This window comes from Protopterus annectens, chromosome 11.part0, assembly GCF_019279795.1.
Source record: "Protopterus annectens isolate FY-2018-M chromosome 11.part0, PAN1.0, whole genome shotgun sequence".
NCBI classification, from domain to species: domain Eukaryota; kingdom Metazoa; phylum Chordata; order Ceratodontiformes; family Protopteridae; genus Protopterus; species Protopterus annectens.
Window position 1 is genome coordinate 1,048,484,108 of NC_056745.1, and position 26,789 is coordinate 1,048,510,896.

The 26,789-nt window shown below is 41.3% G+C and overlaps 1 protein-coding gene across 1 annotated transcript in view; it reads right to left on the reverse strand.

Annotated features, from left to right (window-relative positions):
• Positions 1–378: 378 nt before the first annotated feature.
• Positions 379–26,789, reverse strand: part of LOC122815018 (kinesin-like protein KIF21A) — a 1,294,913-nt gene continuing 1,268,502 nt past the window's right edge. The window contains exon 34 of the mRNA XM_044087270.1: positions 379–10,233. Coding sequence (XP_043943205.1) covers positions 10,140–10,233 — 94 coding nt within the window. The 3' untranslated portion in view covers positions 379–10,139. The remainder of the gene's footprint in view (positions 10,234–26,789) is intronic.

Here is a 26,789-nt window from a genome sequence, read left to right on the forward strand (position 1 = left end):
GAAACTTCTGTTATGATTACTTTTTTTTTTTTTTTTTTTTCAAAACTGGAGTCACTGTCTTAGTTTTTGCTCATTCACCCCAGACCAAGTCAGTACTGCATGGTTTAAATAATACACAAAATGTGTTAGTACACTCTACTGTGACTGTGGGATTGCTTCTTCAGCTATGAAGTGCATCTGCGATAGTGCTGTAACCACAGAACAAAGTATATATAATCTTAGTCGCGCTGGTGCAGCGGTAGCGTTTTTGCCTCACAGCAAGAGGTTCTTCCGTTCGATTCTCGGCTGGAGCGCCTTCTGTGTGGAGTCTGCATGTCCTCCCTGCTGTCGAGTGGTGTTCGAAAGACATGTGCAGAATGGGCATGCCTTTGTTGAAGGTTGGGCGTCGAGCTGGCACCTGTAAAAAAATCTACTGCCAATCATTAGTGGACCAGAGTTCCGCTGTGGCAACCCCTAACCGGGAAAAGCCGAAAGAAGAACTAACAAACTATTATGGAAGGAGAACATTACTACTGTTCACACAATGTGGCTAACCCCTACATTTGATTTTTGGGCAAAACTGTATCAATGAGCTTTTTAAAGCAAATGTGTAACCTATGTGTTCTACTTATACTGTTCCTGTTGGAATTTAGGCAGGCATTAATTCAAAATACTAAGAGAGAACTTTTGAGACAGAGAGAGAGACTGAGGCCACAAATAATTAAAATCATCTACAGTGTGCTACAGATTTGGGTTAAATGACATTTTTATGAGGTATGCACTACATAGGTGGATCTTTTAAAAAGGTGTTCTTCCTGTAATTTGCATGCAGCCAGGCAACTTTTGTTTCTTCCAAATCATCTTAGAATTCCCCTGCAGGCCCTACACTGGTAATGGTTCAAAAGTCAGTACTTCCATCGGTACTTGCGTATTATCGCAACCAGATTTGTAACACTGTGTAAGTCCCAAAAGTAGAGCCACAGCTGACTTACTTTTCATGAAGTAAACCTACATTGCTGCTCATTTCAGCATTACTAACTGTACATGCCAGCAAATGTTTTAAACCACTGAAAAAATTATGAATAACACAACGTTACAAAGCTGGCAGCAATATGCTTCCTAAAACAAGACGACATGCGTGAAGCACCTGTCATTATGGACTGTTATGTTAACTGCTGCACCCAACAAACAATGTAAGCCAGCGTAACCATTCCCATAAATACAAGCACAGCTTATTACACTTTTGGTCGAGCTGGTTATTGGGATTACCTTGTTCTCCTGTATTTATTTAAATGTAATATATGTGACTTGACAGTTTGGTGGAACTTTTCTCCTCAGTTCTACGCTGAGAAAGTCTACTCTGTACCCACTTGGAGTAACCCAGTTAACAAATGTCACTTTAACATAATCAAAAATGATTTCTCCTGAACTAAAGCTATGTAAGCCTATGCTGCCGCTGTTGACTTCAGGCTAAAGAAAACTTGCTTACTTGCTTGCTGTTAGACCCTTTGTCGAAAGTGGAGAAATCAGTACTTACAGATTCCATCTGTCAGTACGATAACAGCCATGACAATTACAGCGTGAATCTGTAATGCACGCAAATCGGGATGAGGATTTCAAAATTATTTTGTGTTCCTGAAGGCAATGCAAAGCTTTCATTTGCAATAAGGACTTTCAGTAACACCTTACAGTTGTTCACGGCCTGGTGTCAGTTGAAGATTCCGAATTTCGCGCCCGCAAAAATCTGGTTGCGATAATACGTAAGTACCCTTCCATCTTTCATCTCGTTTCTGCTTAATGTTTAATATTCCAACCTCCTGCAGGTCTCTACCATTGATTAGCACACATTTTGTTGCTTTTTTAATGTTTGGGATAGCGTTCTGGAGGAACACAGGAGGCTGTGAATAAAGAAAGCATGGCCCAGTGCACAGTCACAGGAGGGATATTTTTACAGCAGGAATAAAACTACAGAACAGAGTTGCAAACATACAAATGTTTTTAGATTGGAGAGACCACAACAGGCAGATTATATTAAGTAAGGATTCCTCTAAACACTGGTCAGCAAGATAACGTTAATCCAGGAATGATAGTCTTGCTTTAAATGAATCAATCTTTACGCCATTAGCAATTTTGTTTTGGCACAAATTTTACTGGAAACAGTATTTAAAATAAGATGCGCATGTAAAGACTACCCTAATGGAATGATACTTTGATCTGGATAACATGAGACTTGCTAGCCACTTAGCTGCTATTTTTTTGCCCTTTTCTACTCTGGTCTTAGCAAGGTGAAAATGAGCTGAGAGCCCTTTTTTACTGGTTTCATAATAGAAAAAGAAATGTAAACACCTATATACATACACAATATTTCTGGAATGAAAAGCAGAAACTAAAGGGAATAACAGCAAGTGTTCTCTTGCATGAGATTAATATCCCAAGGGGAACAAGTTCCTTTATGGGAAGGAGCAAAACAAAACGTCTTATCCTGTTTTTCCTTCATGTAAATTACGAATGGTAGAAAGCTGAATTTTAAGAGAGGAATATTTGAGACTTGGATCACACTGAGACATAGGATTTCTGAAGAATATGTTAAGTTGTGCCTGTTCCAGAATGAAACTTGTGTCACTAACAAATAGAGTTCTCCCTCTTGACTGAATAAGGCAGTTGAGTACATAGCTCTTAAGCAGCCTTCAAAACTAAAATCACTTCGATTGAGAGACCTGGTCTACATGCTACTGAACAAAGTCAACAATAAACACACATTCAGCTCAGGAATGGTTAACTGCTCCAGATGGATGAGATAGGAGACTTGGGCTGAAAGGTGCTCTCCACTGAGGAATAAATGTCTCCAAGAAAACCTGCAAATAAAGCTTATTTGGTCTACAAACTGAAAACAGAAAAAAGCACAGGCCTTCCCACTCAGTTTTGGTAACATTCTGCAGAATCAAAGGAAGGCACAGGCATTGGATCCATGGGAATATGAATGCTTGTTGGTAAAGTCCCTAGAAATCTGGGATCAGAAAAAAAAAACCTAAACCTGGCACGGTCTAGTGTGAACAACAGAGCTAACAGGTTTCTCATTTAATTAATTTTTGACCGACTATATTCGATGCCTTAACCGGTAATGCACATAACACACTACCCCACTCAAAATATCTGCAAATGAGTTCTGGATGCCAAAGATGCACAATGGTATCAACAATAAACTGCAAAGCAATGAAAACAGTGCACGTGGCCCATCTGCAAAACAGGTACAGTTTGGTACACCTTTACATGATGATGTATGAAATCACTGCCACACTACCCATGTGAGTAAAGACGTGATTCTTCACAAGTTGAATAAATAACTACTTTCTTCAAAAAGTTGAAAAAAAAGTAGGAAGTCTGAGAAGACCACTTGCACTAAACTGCGTGGGGACATAAAATGTACACTGCAGCATAGGTCAGATGAATTTGTTTTTCCCACTACCAATGATATGAGATGAGAAGGGAATACTCCAGGGGCAGATTTTCACAGAGGGTGTGCAGATAAAAGCTGCAGTACATGCACATAATCTTTTGTAGAACCTACATTAATGTAACCTGGCAGGTATCCATATACGTGGCTAAGTACAACATGGATGAGCTTAAACTCTACAATTTCTGTTTCAAAGTCTGAACTGCCTGTCTTTTACATATGAGATTACTACTGGTGTGATTTTTATTTGTATGCCAACAGTAATCTGCAAAGTTTTGGCTTTTCTTTTTTCTCCACTGTTGTGTAACCATAGAGTTTGAATATATAAATAACCCCCTTAGGGGTGTGGGGCAAGGCTTTTTGTTTATTTTGCCAAGCTGAAATGTTGGCTTGTTTGATTAATCTGATTGAAGCATCAATCTATTAGGGGGTGAGGCAAGGCTTTTTGTTTATTTTGTCAAGTTGAAATGTTGGCTTGTAGGATTAATCTGATTGAAGCATCAGTCTGAGACTTAAAAATGGAGAAGGCTGTCTTGCATTAGAAAATACAAACTAAGAAAACGATTTGATGGAACAATGTCTAGTGGAAAAGCGAAAGCATGGTAAGAATTCTGTTTATGTGAGGGGGATGGCAGGCTTTCAGAAGATACAGAAGCATTTGAACTTGTTGTGATTCACACTTCTCAGTTTACAGTACTGCACAACTGCTGAAATCATCAAAGTACAAAATTCTATGCTAGCAACAGCACAATCTGAGAAGAATAAGTAGGAAACAGCCATCCAAGTAAATGAAGTTCTCATCTGCATTTCATTGCTCATGGTAAGCAATTATGGTTATACATTTTGGAAACACTTCTGCAAACAATGAGAAGTCAGACAGAGAGGTCAGAATTGCAAGTGATCTGTTCACATCTGGAAGCAAATGAGGGTACACATCCAGAATGTCTTGCAAGCAAATTCCTCCTTGGTGAAGGTAGGTTAGATGGGTTTGTAAGGAAATCATGGAAGTTAAGGCCACTGAGCTTTGTAGTACGCCTTTAGCCTTAACTTTAGAATAAGACAGAAAAATATTCTCAAATGTTCTAGCCTCCAGGGACAAAGTAGAATATTCTTACTACTAAAAGGCATAGGGCCTTCCAAATGGGTCACCCTCCTTTTGCACTGGTGGCACATCAAGGATGCAGCAACATGAGTGCGAGGGAACAAAACTGCAGGATGTAACAAATGCTGTGACTCTGTGACCAATGTATATTTTGTAGCGTGAGATCATACACTGCTTGGAGAAAGACTACTTATTGACTCCCTTTCAAGAGACAAAGTCAAGATCAAAAACAGGCTTCTTGGAATGGCTTCACTCTAGCTGCCTGTTGCCATCAACCTCCTGAGACAAACCGCCACCACAGATCTTGTCAATACGGGGCAGTTAACTACTGACCAATGTACTTCTGAAAGTATATATAATGACAATTGTAAGACCCAGTGGTACAAGTTTGGTCCTTTCTCTTCTAATCCTATACACTTATTGTCAGGTCTCAGGGCTGTAATCACAAGCATGTCCCTGAAAGGGTTATCTTTAAAGGTTACTTAGAAGTTACCTTAGCAAAAGGATGTGGGGGTTGCATCAAAAAATGACATAGTCAATTTTTGTCAGTGTCAGACACTCTGCTCATTACACCTGTAGAGTCATAAGCCACCTGTACTATGTAGGTCATAAAACACCTATACATACTTAGCATTGCAAGGCTTCTGTGGTTTTCTTACCAACCACTGATTTAGTCTCCTGATGCATTTCTAACAAGATTTCTGTGAAACCTGACTATACCTAAATTTAGCATCCTCATGAACAATGTACAGAGTCCCAAACCTGATGTACAGAAATGGCCTACCATTAAGATAAGAAGATAAGGTCAGTACTTAAGTGCAGTCACCTAATATGGTTGGCCTGTGGTTTTCAGTTAGAAAATAAATTTATTTGCTTGGTTACAAATCTATTTTGGCCTTGTACTGGACTTTGGGAAGCAAACTGGGATGTACTTTTTTGGCTTTTGGTATGTACATGATGAAGGTGCCTACTACTGAGGGAACCATCCAAACCAATATGTTTCAGTGGTTTGCAAGTCTTTCTTAACCACAACTAGATAGAACATTAAGAAACTCCTGGAGCCAGCCACCCTTCTCTTGCATGGACTCTGGATCACTACAAAGTATGCATCTTGCAGAATACATTTTACAGATTTCAACAGTTCTCTTTAATCTATATCATGGGAGGACTAATCATATATTGAAGCGACCTCATATGCCTTCTGCAGATGGTGCTGGACAGAAGAGCAAATGTGGGACTACAGATACACTGACACCATCGCTTTTTCCCCAGTAAAGAGACATGAACCTCAATCCCTTGGATGTGTGTGTGTGTGTGAGAACTTCTGAAGTCCTGATTAAAACAGGACAAAAGCACTTAATCTTTGAATGTTGTATAAATAGTTATTTATGCCAGGTTTCAAATTTGGACCTCCATTTGTGCGTAGCACACTCCCTGCTAACCACCTTTTTATTGGTGTTAAGTTTAATTTAGGAGGTTTTACCCAGTTATTTTGGTTTGCTTTGTAAAAATGTACTCCACATGAGTAAAGTGGCCATAGATCTTTTTGTCTATGGAACCTTAGTAGAGACTCAAGCATGCCAATGACAAAATTCCTGCTGGGGGGCATGCCGAAATATGAAATAGTGCAACTGAAGTATGTTTAAACTGTGCCTACTTCAATGGTGCTATTGAAGTAGGCACAGTATGAACAGAGAAGCTTTGTAAAGGTAACAAGGGTGTCATGGGAAACTTCTTTTGCAAAGGGAAAACCATTATAAAGTAAACACACAGTGGCAGAGACTATGACAAATACATTTCTGCATTGAGGGTACACTTGTTGGCAATCATTATTGCAATGGGACTAACCAGGTCCCAAAGTAGGACAACCGGCCAGATAAGGTATCTGATTATGGAGCTTAGAGTTGCTAGAAAACATATTAGATGTTCTTTGAACACCAAAGAACAACATAATGAAGGAAATTATCTAGAGACAACCACCAAGAGGCCACAGTTTACATGTGAATACATAACTACTACCCAAGAAGAGGCAGACAACACTGCCTCAAGAATATACTGGATTAGTGTAGGAAGCTAAAAACCATGACAATGTTTCAGGAATACAATTAATGTAGGAGGCTGAAAATAGCTTGGGAAGACCATTACTAGTCACAAATGTTGATGTGGAAAGGATATTAGGGACTCAAGTGTATGGCAACAATGGCCAGAGAAAGCCCAAAATAATGGTCTGGGTAGGTGCAAAATTTCTGAATAAGAAATGAAATGATCCCAGACACCAGCGTCTTGCAGTCCCTTAGCTGGAAAGGTGACTGTCAAACCAGTGGCAGTTCTACTACTGTCTATAAGCACCCAAGATTTTCTAATACAGGTCCCAGAAACATATACACAAGATTTACAACTCACTACTGGTTCTGAAAAGTAAAAAGGAAAATAAATGGGATTCTTCCTTACTTGTAGTTTGACTTATGTGATTTTTGATATGCTAGAAGAAGAAAACCACAGTTGAGGTTACCTCCATGTTAGCCACAAAAATGTTCAAATATCTTTGGTCTCCCTGGAGCATGGCTTTGATTAACTTAAGGCACAATTAACATTGGCTGCACATGGTGCTTAGCGCTCCTAGGCAAAGGAAACAAATAACACACCATTAATGGCATGACCTGCTACACAGAGACACTAAATCTTAACAAAGCCATGATAAAATGAACGAAGAAAAAATAAGCATGAGGAGGGGAGATGCAAGAAATAAGTTCAATGTTGTCTGTATTATAGTCCAGTGAAAAACTGTAGAAAAAATAGAAGGCATGCATTTTATACCCATGCAAATTGTCTGTGTAAATGACATTATTGTGGATATGGAAAGAAAAGTACGCCTTGTTGCTATTGACACACAGCTATATATATGCAGCAGACATACAAGACAGTAAAGAAAGAATCAAAATAGACTTGGGAAGATCAAAGATGAAAAGGACATTGAGGGCATGGTCTTAATGAAGGCATGCTGAAGTTAGGACAAGAAATGTAAAACAATGTAGGTATACATTTCTTGCACAGTGCACTACTGAAGGGGAAAGCAGCAGATGTGGAAGTACTTGTATCACATGTTGCAAGTACTGCGACAGTACAACAAAGTAGGCAGGTAAACACATGTACAGAAAGAACCATCAGTTACAGAAAAAAACTACTATCCCTCTACAAGGAGCTAGGTGGTACAGATGACAGCTAAATGACTATTAATATGTAGAGTTCTGAAGGAAGAATAAAAAACAAAGAAAGTGGAAATATCTATGTAGCTCTTGGGGGTCCAGAAAGTACAAAGGAGGCAAGACTGAAACTGGTTTTGGGTGACTGGGCAACTTTTTTAGAAGTGGTACCATGAAAAACCATGAATGAACAGTGCAGATACAAGGCAGTTATTCATAATGCAGCGTGCTGAACAAAATAAACTACTGGATAAAAGGTGGTTGTTTACGGAACACAAGGACAGAGGCAACAGGATTCTTACAATCCCTGTCAACATCAAGGATTCAGTGCTCGTGTCTGCAGAAGGCTGTCTGATCAGTTTAAGGACATATGGGAAACAAGATGCCTTAGTATGTGATGGTGTTTTCAGTAAGCAAGCTCCTGCTGCAACAGTATCAATTGAAGATGTAAAATATGTCACTTAACTGCAACTTTCACTAGCACATAAAACAGTAACACTAAAACAAAATACTATCCATTTGTGTGTTATTCTCTTCTTTGACATATCACTGATAAAGATGCAAGTTTTTCCACATCCCAAAGCATAAGTGGAATATTCTATAGCTCACCAAAGGTAAAACTTCATGTTCAGTTTAGAACTTCCTATCAAGCATTTATGACTGCACATCTCATGTCTAGACAGTCCTACTGACAACACTTAAAAGACAAACCAATATATGGATTATTTATAAAGTATCTCCTGTTTATACAAAATTAGTAGATGGGCATGTTCTTACATAAGAAAACAAAGGAGGGCTTTCAGCCAATAAAACATGACACTCTCAAAAAACAAAAAACACAAATTAATGCAACTGCATACCAGGTTACTTCATCTTAAAAGTACTGGCAATCTGTTCAAATGCATCAGTGTTAGTGCAGGTACTGAAACATACCCAAGGTCATTAAAGTGTAAGCAGGAAAGTAGGGCAGAAAGTGTACAGTAAATTGGATCGTCAGTGCTTAACTTTTCATTTTTATTTATTTATTTTTAAGAAGTAGCCATCTTGCACTGGCTGCTCTTTCAGAACTACTTGTATGTATGTATGTGTGTGTGTGTATACACATATATATACATATATATACATATATATAAATATGCCACAACAATTTTTCTGGGTTTTCTACTCTCATACATAAGAATCACTGCTATTGTAACTGTTGCTTTTTCTCCCAAGGCCATGACATAAAATGGATTCAACTCAATGGTCACCCTGTTCATACAAAATAAAATGCTAAGAAAACTTGCATAAAGCCATGTATGCTTTCTACCTCAAATATGCACATATGTCATGCAGGAGTAAAAGGCAATGTGTGGATTATCTTATCCTCGACAATCCACCTGCACAATTTAAGACTATTAAAATGAGCACAATGAATGGCAGAACAGCCATTAATATTGTGGGGCAGAAGTACAGCTAATTTCCATGTCCTCTAAATGAACGATCCCTCTGAATCAATAATGGATATACTCACTACAAATTAAAGGCAAGTAGCAGGCAATACAAAGGTCAGCGTCACCTTAATTGGAAGTAGAAAGGAATGGCCTGGGTCCTTTCCAATAAAATAAAAGATTTATTTCACCTTTCACATTGTTGATGACACTAAAAAAGGACTGCTGCATCTTGACTGTAGTTAGTAAAACCACACACTTACATAGTCAGTTAAACAGCTGGTGTCAGACATATCTCAGCTAAATTTAGGTGAACTGACAGAATATCCAAAATAAGAAATACACATCCTGTTACCTACGTCTGACAGTTAAGGCTTATCCAATTCCTTTGAATTCTCCTTGGAATTGACAGATGTATGATGTGGTCCCACAATAAAAGCAGGTTTGTGAAAGAAACAACACGTCTTTCAGACTAGAATGCCCATAAAAAAAAAACTGAAATTTTTAAAAGTAAACACTAAGATCTAAACTGTTATGACCCACTGAAAAATAGATTATAGCCTGTACTACATTACAATTCTGTCTCAGCAGAATGGCACATTCAAACACTCACAAGTCATTAAGGAAGGCAGCCAATTGGATTATTTTGCCAGAGAAAGGAACGTTCACTTTAGTCTAAGAAAGCTTGTCTGGCATAAATACTACAGTACTTGCACTTATGTACTTCATTCATTTCTCTTCAGATAACACAAGGCCTACAACAAAGAGCTGTGTGGAAAGACTCTACACAATAAATTAGCTTCACCGGGAAGACAACACTGCTACAGTATAAGCAGATCATACAGACAATATTTAACACACCAGAGCCTACAGATCTCTACTTTTAATTTTCCCATTTCGCTTAAATAACCTAACAGCAAAGTGCAGAGTGCATTCTGCAAGTCACAGTTTTCTTTCTTCTTAGTTGACGCTTAGCTACTTGTAACCTCCTCACTGGCATCTGCAGAATCTGACATCTGTCCATCTAACACTCCTCGAGCTCTCCAAATTCTTACAGTACGATCACTGAAAATGAAAGAAAAAAATTGATGACATTAACACTGTAACTGACCCACAGCACTTACAAAATGTTTACAGCATTTTTTGTGTGAAGTCACCATACAAACTTTCAAAACATGCACAAAGACCAATACTGTTTCAAGTTACTGTATAACATGTTTGTATTTGACACATGCAATTGTAATGTACGTGTGTTAATATATCAAGCACAAAGGGTTTCATGTCTTAATGCTGTTCTGACTGCAGTCTTAACTCATCTCACAATCTCCAAAATCACATGTTTTAAGTAGATGAACAACATATGTTTGTACAAGATACGTAATGGTAAAGTATGTATGTTCATTTACCAAGCACAAAGGATTTTGTGTGTTAATGCTATTCTGACTGCAGTGTTTTAACTCATCTCAGTCTCCAAAATCACATGTGGAACAATGACAAATAAGTGAATATCACTGTTGCTAATCATGAAATATACTTAAGTGGTAAAAATACACAAATGTGGTCATAAAGACAGAGCACCACCCCTAGCAACATTATGCAAATGACACTCATTTTGTACTTTGCTTTCTTCATCCTACCTCTGAAATGCAGCTGCCCTCTTCAGTCTCCACTATATATTACTAACAAATATTCTTGTAAAAAGTGATTTATGTAAGGTATTCCATAAGAATGTGTTCCAGCTTCTCACTGCACTTCATTAAGCTTTTTTATTATTTATGAAATTAGCTTTTTTGCACTAATCCTGATTTTGGAAAGTTCCTGTGTTGCCCATTTCCTTTCTTGGATAAAGGGAAGCTTCTTTGTTCACCAGTGGCAGTGGGGAGCTTAGAGTAGCCTATCTATCCCTGGAGGAGTGTTCCCAGCACAAGAATCTGGTAGTCTATTGGCCGTTTTGGGCCAATTTCTAGCTCTTTCAAGTCCCCCCCTGTATAAAACCCGCTTTAGTGCGATTTTGCGCATAGCGCAGCATCGGGCAACACGGCTTAATTGGGTTTAAACCATTCTCGGTTCCACAAAGTCTGCTCGTCACTTTTTCCCTTAGAACTATCTAGTTCTCATAATAAACACCCTATTCCTACTCTAAAGCCTGGCACTTGCTCACTAAAGCAATTATATAAGTCAGCACTAAAGAATTAAAAGCACTACACCCTCACAAATTCCCCTTGAGTACCTTGTTCCCCATTGGCCCTTTTTTCAATTATAAAGGAATTCCCAATACTATTCTAGCATGTCCAAAGGTCAGTTGTCAATCTCCTCTCTGGTCCAGCTGGTGAATCTGGGCATCCTGAGGCAATGTTACAACTGCCTCATGTACACAGACAACCCTCGCATCCTCCCAACAAATTCCAACACGTGAGAGATGCAACCATATAGCCTAACTGGTGGCTAAGCTCTCTCAACTCAGTTCTGGCATAACCAGTCAGGAGGAGAAGGAAACCACACTCACTACAATTCCAGTCTCACATAGACCTACCACGACAGCAAACCAAACACATAAACACACAAAAACATACTCGGAGGCTCTAAATAAAAATCTGTCTAAGCAACAGAGACCTCCAAAGCAGACACCCAAGCAACCGCTACCCCAAAACAAAACACGTGCAACACATAGCTCACAAAGCCAGTGTGCTGAACAGTCACAGCCCTTAAGGCTAAACAACACACCTGATACACTTGTAATAGGTGACTATCATCAGGCACACTGACGTCCCGCTCACCAGGCTAAACAAGGAGAAGGTCACAGTGAGCTGCCTGTTGGGCGCTAGGATCTGCCACATAACACAAGCACTCAGGTCACTCCAAGGCAAGTACAAATATGACTCAGTCATTGTCCATGCTGGTGTGAATTACCTGAGACGTATCTCCCTGGACTACATGAAAAGAGACATAGAGGAGCTCTCTGAGCATGTAGCCCAGGCCGGTATGACCCTGACCTTGAGTAGCATCTTACCCTCCACCAAGAATGATGCCACAATATGAAGACAAGATGATCAATTTCAACAATTGGCTTAAGTATTGGTGTCATTCAAAGGGGATCCAATGCCTGTCAGCCTGGGATGACATGCTTGACAAGCCACGATGCTTCGCTAGGGACGGCTTGCACCTGTCACCCCTGGGCTTTCGGATATTGGCAAAGGCTCTTGCCACCCCCATAGTGCCTTTTTTAGGCAAGGCTCAAAAGACAAACCCACCTCCATAGGTATCATAAGGGATAAAAAACTAAGAGTAATGCTACTCAATGCCAGAAGTCTAAACCTCAAGATGCACGCACTCAAAACTCTCCTTAGCATGGAGAACATCGATATCTGTGCAGTAACAGAAACCTGGTTCAAGGCTCTCGAGAGCACCCCAGCACTACCAGGTTATACCTCATACCATGTTTTTCAGCCCCAAAATTTGGACCGAACCACAAAAGGAGGGGGAGTATCAATATTCGTCAAAGATAACCACACCTCCAGGTTGGTGGCACAGCATGAAGCATCAGAGACTATCCATGTGCAACTAACAGTGGGTAAAATTGCCTTCCAGTTTATAGCCTGCTACAGACCACCCTCCCAAACCCAGGAACCCCACTCAGCCTTCCTGAGAACACTGGAAAATATGAAGGTCTCTCCAAACACCATTATATTGGGCGACTTCAACTACCCAAATATAGACTGGGAGCATTACTCTAGCTCCAACACCCTAGCCCAAAGTTTCCTAGAATTTATAAACTCAAATGCTATGGAACAGCTTGTTACCACTCCCAAAAGAGGGGAAAACATACTGGACCTGATCATCACCAACATGGGGACTCTATGCTCCAGACCAGAAGTGTATCCCTCACTGGTAAGATCAGACCATAAACTAATCTCACTAGATATTCACATCCCCACCCCAGCCCCTGCCCAGAAAACCACAGTGAAAAACTTCTCTAAAGCAAATTTCACACTCCTCAAAACTGAGGTGGAATCCTTCAAAGCCCCCGGGCCTGTGGAAAATATGGCCCAGACTGCAGAATCCGTTATAAACGCATTCTATGAACACCTTCAGGAATGCATGGATCATGCAATCCCAAACAAAACCAAGACCCAATCTCCAAAGGCAGGCGCCCTGTCTGGTGGACCCCAGCCATAAACAAACTATACAATAGAAGGAGGAAGCTACTACATGATAGAGCAAAATCCCAAAAAGGGAAGGCATCTCTGATCAGTATTAGCAAAAAACTACGGGCACTCATTAAATCGTCTAAGGCCAGCTTCGAGAGAAAAATTGCACAGGACACTAAGGATAATCACAAGGCTTTCTTTAGTTATGTTAGAAACCTGGGTGGGAATTCCCAGATATGCTCAGAATTAGTCCACAATGACAAAAAATACACCGAACCCACAGACATTGCCAACATCCTAGCTGACAGGTACAGCGCAAACTTCTCTCCCCCCTTCCCCACCAAAAGGGCAAATATCTATCCCAGCAGAGTGCTGCCCCCCTGACATCTCAGATGCTCAGGTAAGAGCCGCCCTCTCCAAAGCAAAAAACACAGCATCAATGGGACCAGACAGTGTCCTGGGCTGCGTCCTACGTGAACTCCAAGAAGAACTAAACCCAAACATAAACTACTGTTCAATCTCAGCCTTACTACAGGATATGTACCCAAAGAGTGGCGTACAGCAACAGTGGTCCCTCTCTACAAAGGTGGTGCCTCAACGGATCCTGGAAACTATCGCCCCATAAGCCTGACTAGCTTGGTCTGCAAAGCTATGGAAAGGATCATCATGGACCTCATAAATAAAGATATTGGGGACCTACAGACACTGGATCCTACCCAGTTTGGCTTTGTTAAGGGCAGATCCTGCCTCTTAAACCTGGTTGATTTCTTTGAAACAGTCACCAAGGCCATTGACGAGGGGAGGGTGGTCCACACAGCCTACCTGGACCTCGCAAAAGCCTTCGATACAATACCCCACTCGGGCATTATAGATAAGTTCATCAGCTTAAATATAAACCCCTATGTCACTAGATGGGTTGCAAACTGGCTCAAGGACAGAACCCACATGGTTAGAATTGCTGGAGCCATGTCAGACTCCAAACCAGTTACAAGTGGCATCCCACAAGGCTCAGTCCTGGGACCTCTGTTGTTCGGTATATATTTCTCGGAGGTACAGGCCAACACGGAAGGACTGTGGCTGACCAAGTTCGCAGATGACTGCAAACTGGGCGCCATAATTGACACTCCAGCCGACACAAGCATCCTACAAAAGGGCCTCATAGAAACAGACAACTGGTGCCAGAGCCATGGCCTCAAGCTAAATGCCAAAAAGTGTATAGTCATCCCCTTCGGCAAAAACAAAGTGCCCACAAATTACCACATAGATGGTAATCCATTAAGTACGGAAGAAGTAATTAGGGACCTGGGGACCCAAGTTGATAGCAATCTCTCATTCGACAACCACGTGGCCAAAGTGGTTAGAAAATCATTTTATATAGCCCACCTAATCATGAAGGGATTCACATCTAGATCAGGGGAGATCATCGTGCCTCTTTACTCATCCCTCATCAGGCCCATAATTAAGTACAATGCCCCTTTTGGGATGTACCTTACCAGACACCTGCAGCAACTGGAAAGACCCCAAAAGTACCTCACCAAGAGGATCAAAGGACTCAAACAGATGCCATATGCTGCCCGGTTAAAGAAACTCCAGCTCTACTCAGTGGCATACCGATCCCATCGAGCTACGCGCTCGAGAGACTTGAACCTCAGCACTGAAATAAATAGGACATGCTGGAGGGACAGATTCATAACCCAGAGGCTCCCTTCACTCTCTGAATAAAATCCCAGTCCAGGCTAGGCAGAGTCCCTCATTGACTCTCTTCAAGAGGAATCTTGATGAGTGGATGGGAGATCATAGATTTACTCCGGGTATCACTTCTGTGTCACTGTTAGACAGATGCACAGTATACTAACCTCGAAAAAGGGCATAGCAAAATTCATTTTAAAATGGGTTGCGAAAGCCAAACACACTCTGGCTAGGCTTGCAAATGCCCTAGGGCAGATAGCCTAGTATGAACCTATGAACATACAATCCAACTAGGTAAACATACTCCTTTCAGGGGTAGCCTGGGAGAACTGGTGGTGTTAGTAGCATGCATAGATGCACAGTATGAAAATGCAGCCTGAGGTAATCAAACCTAGAACAACTCAGGTTATCATCAGTTCATAAAAATCTTTGTGCTATATTGCTAAATTATAATGGCCATGTTTTCTGTATGGTTGTGTTGCTCGTCTCTTTCTCTCTCTCTCTCTCTCTCTCTCTAACATAGATGACAAGCAGATGAGGTATTTTGTTTAGATACTTTAATACACAGAAGCACATCAGGATGGATAGCAGCATCATAAAATACAAAACCTAGTTAACAAGACAGACCTTACATACATACAAACATACAGTGGATATAAAAAGTGTACATACCCCTGTTAAAATGCCAGGTTTTTGTGATATAAAAAAATGAGACCACAATAAATCATTTCAAATCTTTTCCACCTTTAATGTAACCTATAACCTGTACAATTCAATTGAAAAACAAATCTGTTAGGGGAAAAATATAAAAACTGAAAAATGTACAATAAGCTGGTTGCATTAGTGTGCACACCCTTAAACTAATACTTGTTGAAGTGCCATTTGATTTAATTACAACATTCAGTCTTCTTGGGTAGGAGTCTATCAGCATGGCACATCTTGACTTGGCAATATTTGCCCACTCTTCCTTGCGAAAGTTCTCCAAATCTGTCAGATTGCGAGGGCATCTCTTGTGCACAGCTCTCTTCAGGTTACCCCACAGATTTTCTACTGGATTTAGGTGTGGGCTCTAGCTGGGCCATTCCAAAACTTTAATTTTCTTCTGGTGAAGCCATTCTTTTAATCTGGATGTATGTTTGGGGTCATTGTCATGTTGAAAGGTGAAATTCCTCTTCATCTTAAGCTTTCTAGCAGATGCCTAAAGGTTTTGGGCCAAAAGTGACAGGTATTTGGAACTGTTCATAATTCCTTCCACCTTAACTGAAGAAAAGCAACCCCAAAGCATGATACTGCCACCACCATGCTTCACTGAGGGGGTGGTGTTCTTTTGGTGATGCTAAGTGTTGTTTTTGCACCAAATGTACCTTTTGGAATTGTAGCCAAAAAGTTCAACCTTGGCCTTATCAGACCCAAACACATTTTCCCACATGCTTTTGTCAGACTTGATGTATTGTTTTGCAAATTTTAGCCAGGCCTGGATGTTTTTCTGTGTAAGAAAAAGCTTTCGTCTTGCAACCATACTCCATAGTCCAGACATATTGAGAATATGGGAGATTGTTGTCACATGTAGTACACAACCAGTACTTGCCAGAAATTCCTGCAGCTCCTTCAGTGTTGCTGTAGGTCTCTTGGCAGCCTCCCTGACCAGTTTTTGTCTCATCTTTTAATCAATTTTGGAGGGATGTCCAATTCTTTGCAATGTCACTGTTGTCCCATATTTTCTCCACTTTTTGATGACTGTCACTGCGTTCCATGGTATATCCAATGCTGTAGACATTTTTTGTGCCCTTCTCATGACTGATACAAAGCAGCAAATGGATCTCATTGTTGAAAGGTAAGCTCTCTGTGAACCATGGCTTTTGCTGTAGCAGGCAACTGAGTAAATGTCAGGAAAATCCTACTAGGACAGCTGAACTTTATTTGGGGTTAATCAAGAGTCACTTTAATTGATGACAGGTGTGTACCCAAGAAGACTGAATGCTGTAATTAAATCAAAAGATGCTTCAACAAAGTATCAGTTTAAGGGTGTGCACATTTATGCAATCAGTGTACTGTACGTTTTTTATTTTTTATACATTTCCCTCCAACAATTTGTTTGTTTTTCAATTGAATTGTACAGGTTATAGGTCACATTAAAGCTGGGAAAAGTTTTTAAATTATTTATTATGGTCTCATTTTTTTATATCACAAAATCCTGGCAATTTAACAGGGGTGTGTACACTATTTCCACATGCTTACATCTCAACTTCTTACTACAAAATGGTAGTCTAGTGCTCAGTATTTATACACTTGTTCAAAACCTTGGATAGCTTCTTAAAGGTATATACACATGCATCGATATACATCCTCCCTCTTAAAAAGATTCCCCTTTGTAAAAACAACACCAGAGTTAGACATGCGTTACTACAGACATTAGAAACAAAACAAAACATTCATGTCCAAGTTGCTTCATATCTGCTACAGGGTTTAGAAATGTCACCACATTTCATAACATAACAATCTGGATCAAATTTAGCAACAGGGAAAGTCTTCAGTGCACAACTCATATCAGGAACGTCTGGATTCATTACAAGAATGGGAATGTCCCCTGTAATACGAACAACAGACAACTCACTCTGAGATAAAGAGTCTCTCTCACAGGTTATATGCTGTGGCATAGGCTCGGACACCAATCTCAAATGCTTCCAATTCCACCTAAACTCTGCTCCTTATGATTCCACAATGTATGATCTCGGCCCTGGACAAATGCTCTTCACAACACCAATCCAATCATAACCTTTGGACATTTGCATCCTTACCATGTCTTCTTGCAATGGATTGAGCGGTTTGCTGGTTTTATCATAGTAGGACTTCTGGGTTAGCTGCTTCTTCAACAGACTGGCTTTCACTGACCTGCTGTTCTTGCCACATGGAAACAACAATTGACTATTGAATGGTAATGTGGTTCTGGGTTCATCTCAACAGAAGTCTCTGAACCAAGATGTTTATGATGAGGAACATTTCTGACATTCAAGAGATTCAGGAAAACATCATTATTATCTCATTTTGACTTCTCAAGTAACTGTTTTGCATTTTGAACTGCATGTTCTGCCAAACCATTTGCCTGTGGGTACTCTGGGATAGTTGTAGCAAAAGTAAAGTCCCATTCATCAGCAAATCTTTTGAACTGTTGGCTTGTAAACTGTGTGCCACTGTCAGAAATAACTTTGGGTGGACTACCATGTACAGCAAAATGACGCTTCATTTTAGTAATGACAGTACTGGATGCTAGATTAGGAAGTAGGTCAATCTCGAACCAGTTGGAATAAGAGTCTACTAGCACCCAATAATGTTGAGCATTCCACTCGAAAATGTCCGTGACTACTGTCGACCAAGGTAGCTCAGGAATCTGGTTTAGCTGAAGTGGGTGCTTCTGTTGATGTGGCTTTGTACTATTACATAAGGAACAAAATGAAAGACCTCTCTCAATATCTTGTGACATAAAAAGCCAAAATACTAGTCTTTTTTCCATTCTTTTGGTAGAGTCAGTTCCTGGGTGACCACAATGTGAGATAGTAATGTACTCTTGTTGCAAATACTTTAGAGCAATTACTTTTGGACCTTTCATAACGATACCTTTGTCAGACAAAATCTCATCTCTGTATAGAAAATAAGGTTGCACTTCTTGAGGTAAACTAGATGCTTTGACAGCCATCCTTGATTGATAAAGTGGTTAATAACCACACCCACAGACTCAAAAAAACATGCTTACTTCATTATGGTTTGGCGTTTCCTACATTTTAACACCACTCTGGGAATATTTAGAGCTTTTTATATATTTCTATATGCAATTTCTGACTCTGACCACATGGGATCTGGCATCTTGAAATAATTCTGATTGTTTAGTCTGCCTCTAAGTATCCCAGAATGCATTGTTTGTTTCCAAAAAATTCCATCATGAATGCCACTATTTCCCTAAAGCTCCTGTCAGTGCACTGATTTTACAGGCATTCACTGCTGTGTTATATTCACCTACATTTGGTTAAGATTTTATCCTTTTTCAATGACTACTTCAAACACAAGCAGTGCAAATGCTACAGAACAGAATTGAAAAGTGCATTTTATTGCTCTTTCTTCTTACAAATGCTAACTTGATTTATTTTGAAGGCTGAAATCTAGTTCTTCAAGGTATCTCCCCTCCCCCTTCACACCTACCTTCCCTAGCTGTCAAAGAGTTAAGGGTAATTTGACCCATTATCTGCACGAGACTGACAGCTCACAGCAGGTGACCAGACTAATGCACTGTTTTCTTGTCAGTCTTTCCCCTTCCTTACAGTGGGAGACATTTTTGCTGCACTCCTCCTGTCAAATTTAGAACCAAGCTCCACAGCACTGGGAATAATCACTGCTTTGCAAAGCATCAACCTCCCACTTATTTTTCCTTCCTGTTTGGTTAATTAGCTAACAAATGATACACTATACACACACACACACACACACACACACACACACACACACACTTGCCCCTAGCTTGCATTCACACACACACACACACACACACACACATGCCCCTTGCTTGCATGGGACATGAGAAACTAGAAGGCAGCATTCACACACACAAACAGGCGTTGATTTGAGAATGAAGATGCCAGCATTAGATACAAAACAGAACCGAGCAGCAGCATTAACAAATAATCGTCAATATAAAACAGCAGCAGCAAACAAACAAAAAAAACTAGGCTAAGCTATAAAAAGTCGGCAGCAGCATATAATACTGAAGCACATGGTAGGTACCCTCACAAACAGAAAGCATAAACTATATCACTTTGCACTGAGAAACTCAGGATCCCTATATTCCATGGCTAGGAATGCATACAAACAGGGGCTCTTAAGACTTACCTTACCAATAAAGTAGAAAAATGGAGGAGAAGATGCAGGCAATCCGAACTTTCCAGAAGTCCCTCCAATGAATGCACTCGACAGGATACACTTACAATAAAAAGTAGTTCCACATAGCACCAGCTATTTTTTATTATGTTAAAAGTGGGCTGGGCAAGGCAGCTCTGACATTACAATGTGGGAGGTCCACTGGCTCTTCTACAGAGCATGCAAATCAGGCAGTGCTTACGTCACTTTGGGGGAGGAAAGGTCTCTGTAACTACAGCAAGAGCTCTGGCAGATGTGACAACATTATTTAAGAGCCAGCTAGAGGATTTTCAACTTGGTTTTCAAAGTGAAAGTAAAACAGTATGGAAAAGTAGCAAGCCTAAGAGGTAAAACAGTTGAGTGGATTACTTTTTAAAGCTGTGGTTCTGATTTTTTGAGGCTGTATTAACTAACAGGGACTAAAAGAGACAGCTGGCTGAGCAATCTGCTTGAATATCCCATTATTGTCCTTTAAGCCTTTGTACAATTGGATCTGTGGCTGTGTGATCTCTCAACTCAAGATGTGTAGAAGAAAGATTTCTGACATCCATAACTTCAAAATCAAGGTTCTCATTCTCATGCTGTTCTGTGGTGTTTCTGGGTGATCTGGATAATGTATCAGCAAGATAAAGAAGTTTGCCTTTCTTGTAAACAAAATTGAAAGTATACTTTTGCAATCTCAGCATCATACCTTGCAGTCGGGCTGGAGCTGAATGCATAGGCTTTCTCAAGACAGTGCAAGAGGTTAGAGGTCTGTTTTGATCTGCATAGGCCTACCATAAACATAATCGTGGAACTTCGAACATGCAAACACAATTGCCAAAAGCTCTTTCTCGATCTAGGCATACTATATTTCAGTTTGTGTAAGAGTTCTCGATGCACAGGCAACAGGTTGATCCTCTTGTAGAATGACTACACCAAGACCAAATTTTGAAGCATCACATAAAAGTTTAACTGGTTTGTGAACATCATAGTATCTGAGAGTTGGTGGACTAGCAATTCTCTGTTTCAAGACATCAAATGCTCTCTGGTGTTGCTCTAACCAAGACCAGGCTACATCTTGTGTCAGCTCTCTGAATGGCTCAAGTCTGGAATGAACTTGCCTAGGTAGTTAAACATGCCAAGAAAACATTTCAGGGTTTGAACTTTGTCTGGAGCTGGCATCGCTAGAATGGCTGTTTGTTTTGAAGGGTCTGGTTGCAGGCCTGAACTGGTAAATAAATGATCAACATAAGTAACCTCTTGTAGCCTGAACTTGGATTTCCATGGATAGCATTTAAGATTCACTTAACGTGCCCTTTCTAGAACTTTTCTGAGATTTCTGTCACACTCAGCTTCACCATGACTTCCTACTAGTATGTTGTCTACTATAATAGCACAAGGATACCCAGAAAAATTTTGCTCCAGTGCACGTTGAAAGACATAATTTGCAGAATTTATCCCAAATGGCATTCTCAAAAATCTGTACCTGCTAAATGGAGTACTGAATGTAGTTAACAATGGTGACTTTTTTGTCAAGCTAAATTAGCTGAAATTAACTCTTTGCATCTAAGACTGAAAAAACAGTGGCATTTGGCATAGAGGCTGTGACATCTTTGACTGTGCATATTGGATGATGGGGTCTTTTTAATGCTTTGTTCAAATCTTGTGGGTCAATACATATTCTGATGTCATCTGAGCTTTTCTTATGAGCTACCACCATGGAAGATACCCATTCAGTTGGAGTTGCAACTGGACAACTCACACCTTGTCGCACCATCTTACTTGGCTTTGACTCTATCCTGCATGGCTATTGGAACTTTACGTGCTGGCCTGTTAACTGGACTGACCTCTAGGTCTAACTTCATGGAGTACACAACTGGAAGTTTGCCTAATTTTTCTTCGAAAAGATCAGCATAGGTGGAAAAAATTTGCTTGATGAAATTAGAGTAGTGGTCTTTCGAGCTAACATGATAAACTTCCTTTAAATGAAAGCAATCTCATTTTCAAAATGTCTCTGAGCCCTAATAATGACTAGACATGCCTTTTGACCACACAAAATAAGTCGTAGCTTCTTCTAGCAGAGTAGCATGAAAGCAATAATGAACCTTCAGTCTAAATTTCTTCACCTCCATAAGCAACAAACTTTGCACACCTTGCCAAATCAAGCCTTTCACCATGACATACTCCAGCAAATGTTTCTGCTGATGTAACATTGCACTTGGAACCCGTTATCAACTTTGAGGTTTATGGGTCTGCCATTTATCCGAACAGTACAAAAGACTTCATTCTTTGCCCTTAAATCTACTGCATCGACAGTTCATGAAGCAATGACACACCATCAACATGAAGAGTAGGGCTGCAGCTCTCTAACTGATCAATTCTCATTTCTTAAAATGTTCCCCTTTAATAAAAAGAATATGGGCCTTTTGATTTACAAAATTATTTGAAATTATTCCCATTTATTGCATTTGTGGCATTGCTGACCAAAAGCTAAACATTTCTCACTTTTAGAGTTGGCAATGAAAAGTACAGTTGTGTACACTTACCATAAATGTAGATGCTCGAGTGTATTCACTGTTGCAGTCATCACACTTGGGTTATCCTGCCAGGGGTAGCCCTCAGTCAGCCTGAATACCAGAGGCTTAGTATTTATGCGTCGGTTGCTGTCGCTCCAGGACTGACCTCAGGTCATTAGTGGTATAAAATCAGGCAGCCGACGCCATTACATCAGTTTTTATTGCCCTGTCAGGAGCCCCCAACAGGGAGCTAGGTTATGGTGGAAGAACACCACCAGTAGAAAGTAAATAATAAAATTCTTTGTAATTAAAAGAAAGAGAGAGAGACAGAGAAAACAAGGGGGATGGAGGGAGGGAAACCAGGACTGCAACAGTGAATACACTCGAACATCTACATTTATGGTAAGTGTACACAACTGTACTATGTTTTTCATGTTTCACTGTTGCAGTCATGACATTTGGGTTGATTCCCAAAGCTGAAAAAAAGGGTGGAGGCAGTCAAGAAGACTGTGGGCTGGCTAGGATGCCCTGCAAGACTGCAGTGGCAAAGCCTGCCCTGGATTTGGAAAAGATAGGCAGGTGGTCATGCTTGGTGAAAGTAAGAACAGATATCCATGTTGCAGCCTCCAAGATGTCCCTGGTGGGGACCCCTCTGAGGAAAGCTGCAGAGGTGTAGGTTGTTCTGGTGGAATGTGTCCTGACCCCCTTGGGGGGAGGATTCCCGTGCTGTTTGTAGCAGAAATGGATGCAGTGTGCTATCCATTTGGAAACTGCTTTTTGGATAAGGCCTTGTCCTCTGCTCCTGCAGCAAAGCTGACTAACAAATGATCAGTTTTCTAAAAGATTTAGTCCTGTATTTAGAATCTGAGCTGTCTGTGCACATCTAGAGAGTGCAGAATCCTTTCCCCTTGTTTTGTGGGTTAGGGAAGAAGGTGGGCAAATGAATGGAATGGTCGAGAGCCACACTGGACACCAATTTTGGCACAAAGGATGGGTTAGTCCTGAGGAAGACGCTGTCAGCATGGAAAATGATGAAGGATTCTACAGCCATAAGTGCTTGCAGCACTGATACTCCGCTGAAGTGATGGCCAGAAGCAAGGTTGTCTTCCAAGAGAGAAATTTTAACTCTGCTGAAGCTGCAGGTTCAAAGGGGGACAGGGTGAGCTTTTCCAACACAAAGTTTAGGTCCCAAGCTGGGGTAGGAGCTCTTCTGGGTGGCCTCAAGTTGTTAGCCCCTCTTAGAAACTGTTTGATGAGAGGGTGTGAGAAAAGAGGTGGCTCTGTGCTAAAATAAGCAGAGATGGCAGAGGCATGAATTTTAATAGAAGAGAAGGCTAGACCCCTGTGCAGTAGGTCTGCCAGGTAATCCAGGATGAGAGGAAGGGAGGGCTGTGCCATTCCGGCTCCCTTAGCCTGGATCCAGGAGCAAATCCTTTTCCACTTGTCAGCCATAAGACTTTCTAGTGCGGGGGTGTCTTGCCTCATGTACAACATCTAGAACTTGTTTGCTTAGACTGGCTGCTTTAGTAGAGGTCAGGGAATAACCACGTTGCCAGACTGAGGGTCTGCAATTGGGGATGCATAAAATCTCCATTCCTCTTGGTCAGGATTGTTGGGATCTGACGTAGGTGCTATGGTGACAGGGGTGACAGGCTGTGCAGCAGTGGGTACCAGTGCAGGTGTGGCCAGTTTGGGGCAATCAGGATTGTCCTCTGTTTTTCCTCCCTTATTTTGAGCAGTACCCTTGAAATGAGTGGTAGAGGGGAAAATGCGTAGACCGAGAAGTTTACCCACTAGAAGGATAGAGCATCCACTTTCCAGGCCTTGCTGTGAGGTTCCCTGGAGCAGAATTTGCTGAGCTGATGATTGGAGTGGGAGGCAAAGGGGTCGACCTTTAGTGTGCCCCATTTCAGGGTTACAAGGATGAAGTTTCTTGAGTCTAGCTGCCACTCGTGTGGTTCTAGCAGGTTTCTGCTTAAGTTGTCTGCCAGAGAGTTTAGAGAACCTGGCAGAAATTGTGCTAACAGGTGTAGTTGCATGGCTGAGGTTGTGTGCCAAAGGGTCATGGCAAGCCTGCACAGAGGATAAGAGTGAGTCCCTCCCTGCTTGTTGATATACCACATCACTGTGGTGTTGTCCATCTTGATCAGTAGGGACCCCGGGGAGAGTAGGGATCTGAAAGCTGTCAGAGCATGCTGAACAGCCAACATTTCTTTTTGATGTGCAGATGTATTTGATTGGGGCTCCATTGGCCCTGAATGCACCTGCTGTCCAGGTGTGCACCCCAGGCATAGTCTGATGCACCTGTGGTAAGGGTCTGGGTGGTGTGGGATTGTGAGAAGAGAAGGCTCTTGTTGTGGTAGCATGTTGCTGCCCACCAAAGAAAATCCTTCCTTAGACAGGGTATCACTGGTATAAGAATTTCAAAGTCTTGAGTGAGCTGACACCAAAGGCTTTTAAGGCACCACTGCAGTTTCCTCATATGCAGTCTGGCATATGGAATGAGTAGAATGCATGAAGCCATGAACCCTAGAGCTTGTAGAATTTTCCTTGCGGATAACTGGGTCCAGGTGGCTAGTTGAGAGAAGTAGGCTGTCGGGTAGGATTGTTTTTCTGGTGTAAAGAATGCCATCTGGGATGCTGTGTCCAGGATCTCAGGAATACAATTTTTTGTGCGGTACTAGTTTGGATTTCTTTTCGTTGATAGTATAGTCAGGTCAGTAGGTCCTTTACAAAGGTCAGGTGCTTTAGCAGCTTTTCCTGACTGTCTGCCTGAATCAGGCAGTCATCTAAGCATGGGTAAATTTGAATATTTCAGTGTCTGCAAAAAGCAATGACAGGAGCCAGACATTTTGTGAAAACTCTGGGAGCAGTGGATAAGCCAAAGGGAAGAGGAGAGAACTGAAAGTGCAGTGATCCTGCCCTGAAATGTAGACATTTCCTGCATGATTCCCTGATTGGAATGTGTAGGTAAGGTCTCTTTTAGGTCTAGGGTGGCTAACCAAGCATCCTTGGAAAGCATAGGTAGAAGCTGCTGGAGGGTAAGCATTTTGAATTTTGGTATCACCAGAAAGGTGTTTAGAATAGACAGATCGGGATGGAGTGCCATGTGCCCTCTTTTCTTGGCCTATCTGTTCTGCAGGAACATGCTCTATTGCCCTCACAGAGAGCAGAGAAAAGACTTGCTTTTTGGCCTCTGCCCACTGGTTTGGGGGAAGATCTGGGAACCCTTTTGGGGTTGGCAGAGTATAGAAATAAAATTTGTATCCCTAGGACACTATGTTGAGGACCCAGAGGTTGTTGGTAATGGTGGCCCAGTTGCTTGCATGGAAGGTGAGTTTTCCTCCTAGAGGCAAGAGCAGGTGGGCAGAGGGAGGGGGTGCAAGTGTAAAGTTATTGTGAGTTCTTACCATAAGGGGGTGGCTTTGCACTCCCTGGTTTTGAAGAGGAGGAACTCCATTGCTTAGATCTCTGCATGCCCTGGGGCTGTTGTCCGGGGGGGCCTGCTTCCCCAGGGTCTGGGCTGAGCTGACTTGGAGGGGGCAGGAAAGGACCAGTGCTTGGAGGGGCAATGCCTACTGAACCTCAGTGGCTGGACCTGTAAGAAGTCTTTAACTGTCTGCATAGATTTAGCTTTTTCTTCCATCTTTTTTGAAGTCCTCTTCTGCCTTGGTGCCAAATAAGTTGTCTTTGTACAAGGGTGCATCCAATAATTTGGATTTGACATGGTCTGGCAAGGGCTGTTCCTTAAGACAAGCATGTCTTCTAAGGACAGAACCAGTGACTTCTGCCCTGAAAGATACTTCTAGGGTATCAAAACCACATTGTAAGGTGTGCTTAGTTACTTGTCTTGCAGAATGCATTAACTCTTGTAACTCCTTATTTTCTGCACAAGCAGGGAAAGAAGACATTTGTTGTTTGAGGAGTCCCATGGTATGTTGCTGATATTTCAGCATTTGGAAATGACAATTTAATGCTCTAACAGCAAGAATAGCAGAGGTGTATTCTTAGCTGAAGTTGCTTTGATTCTTTTAGGTCCTTGAGAGATGACCTCGGGGTCACCAGTAGGATTTTTGAAAAGAAATTTGCGAGAGTCAGGGACGCTATAGTACCTGACCGGTGTCCTGGGAGCAGGAGGGAGGGTGTCAGGGGTCAGACTGGATTCCATAAAAACATCATCCACAACATCCAGGACAGGAGGGATGGCCAGAGGTCTGTGCTGTGGAAGATCTAAGAATTCCCTGAGTCTCTCTTTTGACTGAGGACAGTCCTGACATTCTCATTGGAAATACTCCCTTAAAGTATGTAGGGTTCCCCAAAGGAAAAGTCCTCGGCTGGAGAGGCTGAAGGGATGGATTCCTCTGCATCAGAATCCTCATAA